Source organism: Coregonus clupeaformis, chromosome 21 (genome assembly GCF_020615455.1).
Source record: "Coregonus clupeaformis isolate EN_2021a chromosome 21, ASM2061545v1, whole genome shotgun sequence".
NCBI classification, from domain to species: Eukaryota; Metazoa; Chordata; class Actinopteri; order Salmoniformes; family Salmonidae; genus Coregonus; species Coregonus clupeaformis.
This window is the reverse complement of record NC_059212.1, coordinates 10,875,569-10,887,480: the sequence shown is the minus strand read 5'-3', so window position 1 is coordinate 10,887,480 and position 11,912 is coordinate 10,875,569. Positions and strand designations below refer to the sequence as shown.

The 11,912-nt window shown below is 41.8% G+C and overlaps 1 protein-coding gene across 1 annotated transcript; it reads left to right on the top strand.

The window, feature by feature from the left end:
- Positions 1 to 17: 17 nt before the first annotated feature.
- Positions 18 to 11,136, top strand: si:dkey-154p10.3 (zinc finger protein Xfin). Its single transcript, XM_041841527.1, has 8 exons — positions 18 to 243; positions 598 to 1,144; positions 1,288 to 1,978; positions 4,105 to 4,201; positions 4,871 to 5,086; positions 7,734 to 7,867; positions 10,156 to 10,279; positions 10,490 to 11,136. Exons 2-8 carry the CDS (start codon positions 608 to 610, stop codon positions 10,701 to 10,703), a joined length of 2,013 nt encoding a protein of 670 aa, XP_041697461.1. The 5' UTR covers positions 18 to 243; positions 598 to 607; the 3' UTR covers positions 10,704 to 11,136.
- The last annotated feature ends 776 nt before the right edge of the window (positions 11,137 to 11,912 follow it).

Sequence of the window (11,912 nt, the reverse complement as noted above, 5' to 3'; positions counted from 1 at the left end):
AGGTTGGCTCATTGGCATTCTTGGATCCAATTCGTTGCGGACGTGTTTACATTTCATATTGCATGAACTCATCGCTGATAAAAATGTGACATTATTGTCGTATATGTCTAGCTATGTACTGTAGGTCTGGGTAACGTTAGCTAGCTAGCTACCTGGAATTGGTTTTGTGGTGACGGGACAAGTTTCATTAAGAGCGATTCCATGTTACCAAATGTAACGAACGCTAGCTAGCTAGCTATCGTGGTAAGTAGAAACGTTGCATATTCCAGCACATTCAGTATGTGTTCTTCAATATCTACCTACGTGCATGTGTTAGTATTTATTGGAGATTTCAGTTTTGCATGCATACATTTTCCACAGCTAGCCAGCTTGCCTTGCAGTGCTATGACTCAATTCTTCTTATTGTTATGCATGGTCAACAAGTGTAACGTTAGACACTAAGCAAGATATTCTCTATTCATTATGTCTCTTGAATACAGAATATCTTGCTTAATCGGAGTATGGCTAGGACAAGTGTAGTTCAAACGAAGCTAATGTTGCATCCCCAACATTTGAGTTATGGCAATCTCATGCAATCCCTCTTTCTCCCCATGCTAGCTGAACCCAGATGATGAGTCCAGTCAATGATAACTTCCAGGACATCAGGCCGGTCACACTACGCCTTCCAGAAGAGACGGTCACCTCCAGCCTGTACTGTGTCACTGCTAAGGGGTTGGAGGCCCAAGTGGCCTCCTTAGTCGAAGCCTTCCTGGTAGAAGTGTACCGCTGCAGAGTGTGCCAGTTCACCAGTGGCCTAAAAGGCAGTATCCATACACATGTACTGGAGAGGCACGATTTAGGAGCCTCCTCCTGCCCTGGTCTTCCCTGTCTTGAGAAGGATGATGGCCTTGAGGTAGGGGTGGGAGTTGACAGAGAAGACGATGATGAACTGGACCAAAATGGCTCCTCAGGCTACAACCTGGAGGATGACCTCCATTCTGGCTCAAAGGATGCTGATGATGACCAGATGGATCATATGGGCTTGGAGCGTATGTCCTTCCTGCTGCCCATGTATGGTATGCTGCCCAATATCAGTCCCCGGTCATGTGACATGGCCCTGAGCTCCAACTCGGATGGGAGCCTCCATGTTGCACAGACCTGTGAGGTAAGAGGGGAGTTTTCCTAGGGGGGAAAATGTGCGTTTTAGATGCAGTGAAAGTTCCAGTCAAGAGTGGATTAGTCACTATAGAATAGAAAGGTGGACTAGTAATTTCCAGTAATTGTTGATCCTGCTCTGGTCCTATACAGGTGAGCACTTTGTTTGAGGAGGATGAGAGACATGGTGAGGAGGACGAAGAGGAGAGCGTGTTCCGATTGGACGCTGCCGGCTCCGTCAACCTGTCGTGTCCAATAGGCTCGGTGGTGGTGAACGAGGCCAAGGATGAGGAAATGGCCCAGTCAGCTCACCTCATGACCCTGGGCCTCTGTCGCATCTCCACTGCAAACAAGGGCCTCTCAGGCCGAGCGGATACCCAGCTTCCCTCAACTCCCATCGGGCAAGAGGGCTTGGAGTCGGACACCTCCCTGGATGACAAGATGGATGACAAAATGCCCCAGAGTCAGGGGCAGCAGTCCCCTCCTCCTCATGGCCCCAAGCAGCGGAGGTCACTGTCCTGTGTCCTCTGCCGCGCCTCCCTGACCTCTAGACACTTGCTTGAGGTCCACCTTAAATGCCACAACGGGGACAGGGGCTTCAAGTGCCTTCAGTGCGGCTGGACGTCGGCCGGGTGGGGGGAGATGGAGCGCCACTGGAGGGCCCACGGGAAGAAGATGCGGCGGGGAGAAAGAGAGAAGGAGAGGGGCTCCAGGCCCCATGGCTGCCAGGTTTGTCTCCGGAAGTTCCGGAGTGTGAAGTCCCGGGATGCCCATGAGCGGCGGCACCACAGCCAACGGCGGAGTCCTCAAGAATGCTTCACGTGCCTGCACTGCGACTACAGTGGTGAGGGCCTGTTCCAGTGTTTATTCCAATTTTACCCCACTGTCTATATTCCACCTAACATTGAAATTGTTCAGGGATAGAGTTGCAAAGGGAGGGTATATTACCAGTAAACTACCCAAATTTGGTAACTGTCAAGTTTATTTTATCAGGAGACATCTGGTGGCCTTTTTGGGTACTTCAGATTATCACAGGTGTCTGTAATTATCTCTGGGGTCATTCCACCTCAAAAAACACGAGATGATTTTGACACCCACCATCTCAGATTGTTCTGGAATTGTTTCTGGAATTAGAAACAAATAAGATAAGCATTTCTGCAATATTATTTTGTTAAAATATAATTTGATCTCTGAGAAATTAAGCTAACTGATTGCACCCAAATTGGCCATTTTAATTTATAGGATTCATATAACATTCAATAAATATAGTACTTAACATCTGATTTGGACAAAACTTAATCCTAACAATGAGTAAGACATAAGGAATATATATATATTTTTTTTTACAGCCACCCACGGACCCCCTCACACCCCATACCAAGCCCACCCCAACGGCCAGTATACAGTATCAGTTCTCTATGTTTGACAAGTAGTATGAAGCTGCGGGTTGCAGTATTGTTTATACATACTGTGTATTTTATTCTATGTGAATTTGGTGATGGTTTTTGCCCCTGTTCAGAGAAATTATTCATTGAAGTCGCTTGCATTTTCCCCCATAAATAGGTGTGAAAGTACCAGATTTTGCCCACTAGATGCTGCTGTTCTTGCTATTGCCACACCCTTTTATCCATGGTTTCTTGTGTTTATTAAATGTATGACAACATTTTCTTTCCAACTTTGGGTAGAAAACCAATAGCTTTTCGCATTATGAAAATAAATTGTGACACAATTCAAGCCAGTCCTCATTAAGCAATTCAAATTTTCCTTCTCTAAGGCTTAATCTATGTCCAGGAAACCAACCCTTTTGTGTGGTTTATTCCCTTAAAAAAAGGCCGGTATTAGTTGTTAGACCATTCCTGTTGAACAAGCAAACTATTAGGCTACAGTAGTTCTAATGGTTTCAATGTTATGGTCTCTAAGGGTTTTCAATGGTAAAAGTCCCAAACACACACTGTATAGTGTTTTGCAATGGTATTGGTATTGGGTTGTGTTTAGTCACTAGCCCATTTCTCCATCACATTTCTGGGCTTCATATGATAATTGCACCATAGGGAAAGCCCTCTCAGAGAGCTGCCACATGTTGGACTATTCAAGGAGAGTTGGGTTGAAAAGAGAAGGACAAACTGAATTGCTTTAATGGGGGACTGGCTTAACTTGTTAGGATAACCACACAAAATCTATTGGTTTTCTACCCAAAGCTGCTAAGAAAATGTTGTGATACATTTGATAAACACAAGAGACCAGCAAAATGGATAAAAGGGGAGTAGCAGGAACAGCCTTGTACCTGGTACTTTCACTTAATTTATGGGGGAAATGCAAGTGACTTAAATTGCTAATTTCTCTGATCAGAAAAAAAAAAAAAAAAACATCACAAAATTCACTGAGAATACATTACATAGTATGAATAAACAATGCTCTAAGTCGCAGCTTCATACAACTTGTCAAACGTAGAGAACTGATACTGTATTGGGTTGGCCATTGGGTTGGGCTTGGTGTGGGGTTTGGGTTGCCTGGTTACCCACACTCCTTGCTCCGGCTAAACGCTACGCCACGCCCACAGACGTTAGTTTGTTCTCCTCATTGAGTCTGGATCTGAGTACCCCCCCCAAACCATAGCCTGACGACTCAAACTAATTGTTCCCGCAAGAAAGGGCGGGGACCGATGACACCCCATCAGACCAACTCCTTGAATGTCCTTCTTGAAGTTTGCAGTTCTATCTAAAAAAAAAAAAAACACTTGCTCAATGTATTGTTTTACCCTTACGTGTGTACAGTACTGTTTTTATAATTGGATATTGTTTTTCAACAGGAAAATAGCTGGAGTGCGTCTTTAATTACCCAAATTACCAAAGATTCCGTTAACTTTGGTAAATTACCGGTAGTTTTGCAACCCTATTCAGGGATGAACACATTTACATTAATATAGACTACAAATTTGACCCAGTTGTCCCATCTCGGTCTGTCTTCCAGATAAGTCGTGGGACAAGCTGCACAAACACATTCTCTCAGAGCACAAAGCCTTTGGGGACAGACTGACAAACCCGGATGGACTGAGCACCCATGTTGTGTAAGTAGCTTGCCTGTTCCCTTCCTGTACTATAACCTCAGAGCAACAAACCAACCTACTCATTGTGTGCACCCAAAATATTGGCCCTATTTGAATCGTCCTTCTTTCCTCTTTTTCGTGAAGTAATCAATGATTAGACACAATGGCTCCATCACATGGCTTTCAGGAAGAATTTGAATTGGGCCCCTTCCTGTTAGCTACTGTATGAAATCTATTCTGATGAATTTTCAGAAGTTGGTCTTTGAACACAGTTGAGTCAGTTCATTATTTCAACCATATGTCTTTGACCATTAAAGGGTCTGCTATTGGTACAACCATTTTGGACTTGATAATATACTTGGTAATGATATACTGTATACCCATTGATTCTTGAAGAATATAACTTTTGTCTCATTATTTGAGAACTGTCATACCCCACCACATACCAAAATTTGTAAACAATGTAATTGTGAACAAACACTTTATAGCCTCAAATGGTTAAAACTATCATTTTGATCTCATGGATAGTCAGCCCTTGCATTAATGGCTCTCTATGAATTTGAGAGTGGTTATATTTCTGCAACCCATCCATCCCTCAGCTGTTTACCAAAACAACAATGGCGTCGTGACCGATTTGTTGTTGTTTGAAGTGCAGATTGTCCATTTAACGTTGCCCTCTCCAACTCACAGGTGTGCTTCGAGGAAGTTCACCCACGAAAGCAATTACCCACAAGCCCTGCAAGGAGTGGAGCCAGAAAAGTGGTGCCAACCGAGGAAGAAGTGGAGGCCGACGCAGATGAGGGGAAGAAGGGACGGAGAGGAGGTCAGAGAGGACCAAGGGCAGAAAGAGGAGGAATCGGTGAGGAGGAGAGGGAGGAAAGAGTTCTGCTGTGCCCTCTGCAACAGGTACAGTCACTCAGAAGTGTCAGTAACACATTTTACCACAAGGGGTCAGAGTACAGTTTGTTGTGGAAGATATGAGGATTACAGATGCTTTGTTTGTTTATGAACTTTTCTGTGTGTTTTCAGTACCATATACACATTCAAAACACATTTGCTACTAAAAATGGGCTGTAAAACCATAGAGATCCTATTAAATTACTAGAAGGGCATGTCATATACCCCTCAAAGTTCCAGAATGGTCTGAAAATGGCAGCCATTGTGGTCAGGCAGAAATCCAAACCAGTCTAATTGGAATGAATGGCAGTAGAGGCATAGGTGATGCATTTCCTGCTTTTACTTGTGCAGGAAAATAAAAGTAAGGCATGTGATATATAAAAGATGTGTAAGAATTATTGTCAATCAAATATATTGTCATATAATTATAAATACAGTTTATAAAGGTTTTTACCAATGTTGCTGTATAAATAGCCTCTAAAATATATGTAAACAGGCCATAAATGTCTCAATTTGTGTTATTATATGATACAATATAATAATAATAATAATATAATAATATGCCATTTAGCAGACGCTTTTATCCAAAGCGACTTACAGTCATGCGTGCATACATTTTCTTTTGTGCATGGGTGGTCCCGGGGATTGAACCCACTACCTTGGCGTTACAAGCGCCGTGCTCTACCAGCTGAGCTACAGAGGACCACATGCAGAATATCAGTACTTGTTGCATTTACAACTTGTCTAAGTCCTATCATCAACTGATATCAGCCAGTGCATAGCTGTGGATTGACTGCATTGTTGGCATATTGGTAGTTATTTTGAAAAATTAATGGAATTGCTCATCTAAAACTGGTTGGCTAGCTAGCTAACAAACATACAGTGCAGATAGTCTTCAAATTCATTGTTTTATAAAATATCTTAGCACAGCACTGGCAAGCCATGGTTGAACAACTCCCTTACCAAAATGGCTGACATTTTATACCATCATTGATGCGGTAAAGAGGTCAATGGAACGCAGACCGTGGCGGATAGAAAAAGGATGCCAGATTGGTGCACGTTCAACAAATCTGATTTTAACAAAGTGGATATTCGTCAAATCTGTGTATTGATGTGTTGTAACAGGCTCACAATGTGATTACTAAAGTCCGATTTGGATATATTTGGCTGTTTTTGCTGCAAAACAGTTAGAAGTTGTTCCTTTTCAGTTTTAGAAGAAGTGACTGCTAAATGCTAACTCCCGTTTGTATAAGCTGGTAGCATAGCTATAGCATACAGAAATCAGTGGTGGTAGTCAGTTGTTTTTAACTGCAATGCAGTTGATAATGACATGAACATGTATTTGGGATAACATCCATACAAGCATTATATTTAAATTATATTATTTTTACCTCAACATAGTTTGAAATACACATATAAACAATAGCTTAAATGTAGGTTAATTTTGCTGGTGGGCAATGAGGAGATTCGGGATCTTTGTTTGGGTCGAGTTCCATTGACCTTACCACATCAGTAGCTAGGTTTCCATCCAATTGGCGACAGATTTTAATGTGAATATTAAAAAATCTGCATAAAGAAAATATGTGCATTTTCCCACAAGTGTTTTTTCCACCAAACAGACTTGGTGCGCATAAAAATCAGTTTGTGATGACGTAGTGCACACACAAATATATGATTCACTTAAGTTTTCATGTTCCGAATAAAAATCTAAAGTTCAATGTGTTTCCATCGCATTTTCCACTCTACCAATAGTTTTGTCACAAAAACTGTTGCGTTAAATAGCAAATGTGCCTACTCTGGTCTTGGCACGTGTACTCTAGCCAACAACGGATACAGCGTGGGTAGGCTAGTCTACACGATGACATTATTATGGATAAGAGCGATAATATTTTTATCTGCCAAGCATCGATCATCATGTCACCGGAATAAGACCCTCAATATTTATTGTAAAGGACCATCAAGCTCCTCACCTTGCACTTTCACCACCCTGTGAAGTTCATCATAACTTATTTCATCTGTATCCTAATAAACTGCATGCTTTCCCGACGAGGCGTAGTGGGAGGACCACACAACATATCATTGCGTGACTCCAAGTTTACTTCGATATGACGGTTATTATATCAATATTTGCGCATAAAATAATTTCTACCAACATTTCTTGCATAATTAACTTTACAGACACAAAAAGATCCCACCATGTCGAACGAACAAGTTATCTGTAGGCATTTATAAAATTGTCCTAAAACTTCCTGTTTCAGTCACAGCTGTCATGATTAATATTTTTTATATGGTATGACTTTACGCACATAAAAGCTGTGGATGTAAACATGGTTTATAAGAAGGTTTGTGTCCGTTCTAGTATTCTAATGCCTAATTCTATGTGTAAAACTGTCATAGGATCATTGCCACTTTATGGTGGTATAATGGCAGCACATATAAATTCTACAGTGTGTGTTTGAGAGACATACTTAGAGAAAGCCCACGGTAAACAAACTACAACCTTTAAGGCCTAATGTAAATACAGTTTGTGAAGCATTGATGTAGTGCTTATAAAGACTTTCTGAACGCCATATAAAGCCTTCATAACGTGTAGTTTATTTAAAGTATGGCCAGGTTGTAAATTCATCTTAATGAGCCCTGTTTCCTGCCATGACAGGAAGTTCTCCACTAAGCTGACCATGCGTCGCCACATGGGCATCCACCAGGGGGACAAGCCCTTTGAGTGTCCCCATTGCCACTACAGCACTCGGCTCAAGGCCTCACTGGTACAGCACCTCCGTGTTCATACAGGTAATGTTTTTAGACCTAGCTGATACTGTAGTCAGCACAAGGATATATACACACACACACACACACACACAATTTTCCATTCCACTGACATGATATATACATAAAAAACACAATGTTTAGGGGAATTTTTCCCAGATATTTTCCTAAAGTGGGGCTAGGGCCCCCCGAGAAACATGCAGGAAAGCCGACACCAATATTTAATTTTGGAATTGGGGTGCACTGGGCAACAGAGCAATAATTAGCAGTTTGTTTCTGAACAAAAACATTTTTTGTTGATAGTTGGAAAGCTACTGAACCCCATAATAGGAACTGTTATTGTGCTGAAGAGAATGAAAATAAGGTTAAAAAGTGGTGGAATTGCCCTTTAAGTAGCGACCTACTCTGACCAAATAAAACAGTTATTTGGGTTTAAAAATACCAGGGGTGCAGAGCTCCCAACCTGTCCTTGAGGGCCACAGTCACATAGATTGTTGTACTTGCCTTTAAAGACCCACTGTAGTGACTAGTGAAAAGCCAGCTTTTCAAAATGAAAACAATGTTCTGAGCTCACCCATAATGTTGTACAGAGTTTTTATTCTGACAATAATATGTGATAAAAGGTTCAGATTGAAGCCTTATTGTCTCTGTGACCTCTGAGCTGTCATCTACAGTTGAAGTCGGAAGTTTACATACACCTTAGCCAAATACATTTAAAGTCAGTTTTTCACAATTCCTGACATTTAATCCTAGTAAAAATTCCCTGTTTTAGGTCAGTTAGGATTACCACTTTATTTTAAGAATGTGAAATGTCAGAATAATAGTAGAGTGATTTATTTCAGCTTTTATTTCTTTCATCACATTCCCAGTGGGTCAGAAGTTTACATACACTCAATTAGTATTTGGTAGCATTGCCTTTAAATTGTTTAACTTGGGTCAAATGTTTCGGGTAGCCTTCCGCAAGCTTCCCACAATAAATTGGGTGAATTTTGGCCCATTCCTCCTGACAGAGCTGGTGTAACTGAGTCAGGTTTGTAGGCCTCCTTACTCGCACACGCTTTTTCAGTTCTGCCCACAAATGTTCTATAGGATTGAGGTCAGGGCTTTGTGATGGCCACTCTAATACCTTGACTTTGTTGTCCTTAAGCCATTTTGCCACAACTTTGGAAGTATGCTTGGGGTCATTGTCCATTTGGAAGACCCATTTGCGACCAAGCTTTTAACTTCCTGACTGATGTCTTGAGATGTTGCTTCAATATATCCACATAATTTTCCTTCCTCATGATGCCGTCTATTTTGTGAAGTGCACCAGTCCCTCCTGCAGCAAAGCACCCCCACAGCATGATGCTGCCACCCCGTGCTTCACGGTTGGGATGGTGTTCTTCGGCTTGCAAGCACCCCCTTTTTCCTCCAAACATAACGATGGTCATTATGGCCATAAAGTTCTATTTTTGTTTCATCAGACCAGAGGACATGTCTCCAAAAAGTACGATCTTTGTCCTCATGTGCAGTTGCAAACCGTAGTCTGGTTTTTGCATGGCGGTTTTGGAGCAGTGGCTTCTTCCTTGCTGAGCGGCCTTTCAGGTTATGTCGATATAGGACTCGTTTTACTGTGGATATAGATACTTTTGTACCTGTTTCCTCCAGCATCTTCACAAGGTCCTTTGCTGTTGTTCTGGGATTGATTTCCACTTTTCGCACCAAAGTACGTTCATCTCTAGGAGACAGAACGCGTCTCCTTCCTGAGCGGTATGACGGCTGCATGGTCCCATGGTGTTTATACTTGCGTACTATTGTTTGTACAGATTAACGTGGTACCTTCAGGCGTTTTGAAGTTGTTCCAAAGGATGAACCAGAGTTGTGGAGGTCTACAATTTTATTTCGGTCTTGGCTGATTTCTTTTGATTTTCCCATGATGTCAAGCAAAGAGGCACTGAGTTTGAAGGTAGGCCTTGAAATACATCCACAGGTACAACTCCAATTGACTCAAATGATGTTAATTAGCCTATCAGAAGCTTCTAAAGCCATGACATTTTCTGGAATTTTCCAAGCTGTTTGAAGGCACAGTCAACTTAGTGTATGTAAACTTCTGACCCACTGGAATTGTGATACAGTGAATTATAAGTGAAATAATCTGTCTGTAAACAATTGTTGGAAAAATTACTTGTGTCATGCACAAAGTAGATGTCCTAACCGACTTGCCAAAACTATAGTTTGTTAACAAGAAATGTGTGGAGTGGTTGAAAAATGAGTTTTAATGACTCCAACCTAAGTGAATGTAAACTTCCGACTTCAACTGTATCTACCTGTAGGTGAGAAGCCCTTCAAATGCCTTCAGTGTCCCTACGCATCCATCGACAGCAGCTCCCTGCGCCGACACTCCCGCACGCACACACAGGAGAGGCCCTACTGCTGCCAGTACTGTCCCTACAGCAGGTAACCACACACACACATACACACTAATGGCTGTTTAGAGTTCATTTTAATCGTTTGCAAAGTCTATCTCTACTCCTCAATGGCAGCCTCTGTCTACCTTGCCAGTCTCCCACACTGTCCACACTGTAAGTTAGCTCTCTCTCTCCCTCTCTATGTCTGTCTCTGTCTCGCTCTCACTATCTTCCTCTTTCTCTTTCAATTTTTCTGTAGCATCCAGAAAAAGAGCTTAGATCTCCACGCACGACGCCACCACACAGGCGAGTCTTTCCCCTGCCACATCTGTCCGTATGCTACGCCGGACCGCCAGCTGCTGCTGCGCCATGTGCGCAAGCACCACTCTTCTGACCCATCCCCCGTATTGGGACCAAGGACACCCAAACGCCCCAAATCCTCTATCTCTGCAGGAAGGGTCCAGCAATCCTGACAAATAGCTTTCTCTGGGTCGTGTTCAGTAGGCACCAAACGAAAGAGAACTGACCCTGGTTTTGAATGGAAATGTGTCTTGAATCTTATTAAACAAGCACATTTATTTTACTACACCTCACAATACTTGATATTTCTTTAGAAATTACATGGTAAATGGTAATTACACAGTAATAACCTAAGAATTTTCTGTCAAGTTTATGAAGTTGAATCTATGAAGGTTCTTTCAGATTCATCAAAACAAACAGGCACCACTAAGTAACATTTGGTATCAGGTAGTTACATAGAAGTATATAATTGTTAGTAACCAATTGCATCATTCCACATTTCCTCTGTCTTTCTCTTACTTGAAGGCTTACAGTTACAATAGAGATGAGCAGTGCCTTTTACATTAAAAACAGAATTGAACATAATAAAAAAGACTATTTATATTACTTTTTATAACTGTCTGTGTGTGCACACTTTTCTCTGAAAACTGTAAGCATCTACCTGAAGAGAGCAAGTTTACCAGGTACTAGTAATAGTAGCTTAGGATTTTACAGTACCCAAAACCATTCTGTGGTTGTATGGTATACTGTTGGTATAATGATGGCAAAGAACCAATAACACGGGGGACCAAATATTTTCCCCATTGTTTGCTTTGCTTCTTCTAACAGGGAAATGCTGCCATTGCCAAAATGATTCGGAAACATTTCCAACACTCATTAGAGCTAGTATCCAAGGTGACGCTGGTCGGGTTGCATAATAATGTGGGGTGAGGGACTGACTGACAGTGGCTGGAAGTTTCTCTTTAACCATTGTTATTTATCCCTCAGCAACAACATAGCATGGGGAAGGGTTGTCTGTCTGTGTGGATTTAGCGTCGGCTGGAGTGGTGAAAGCTCGCCGCCATTGGACTCTGGAGCAGTGGAAACGCGTTCTCTCTTCCCAGAAGAGTGGAGGCTCTTATACCTGTTATAGCAGGGGGGACCAACTCCATTTTAATGCCCATGATTTTGGAATGAGATGTTTGACGAGCAGGTGTCCCAATACTGTTGGTCATGTAGTGTAGCTTGTAAATGGGCCGTATCAAATTGTATTTGTCACATGTGCCGAATACAACAGGTGTAGACCTTACAGTAAAATGCTTACTTACAAGCCCTTAACCAACAATGCAGTTTTAAGAAAAATAAGTGTTAAGTATACAATAAATAACTAAAAAATAAAAGCA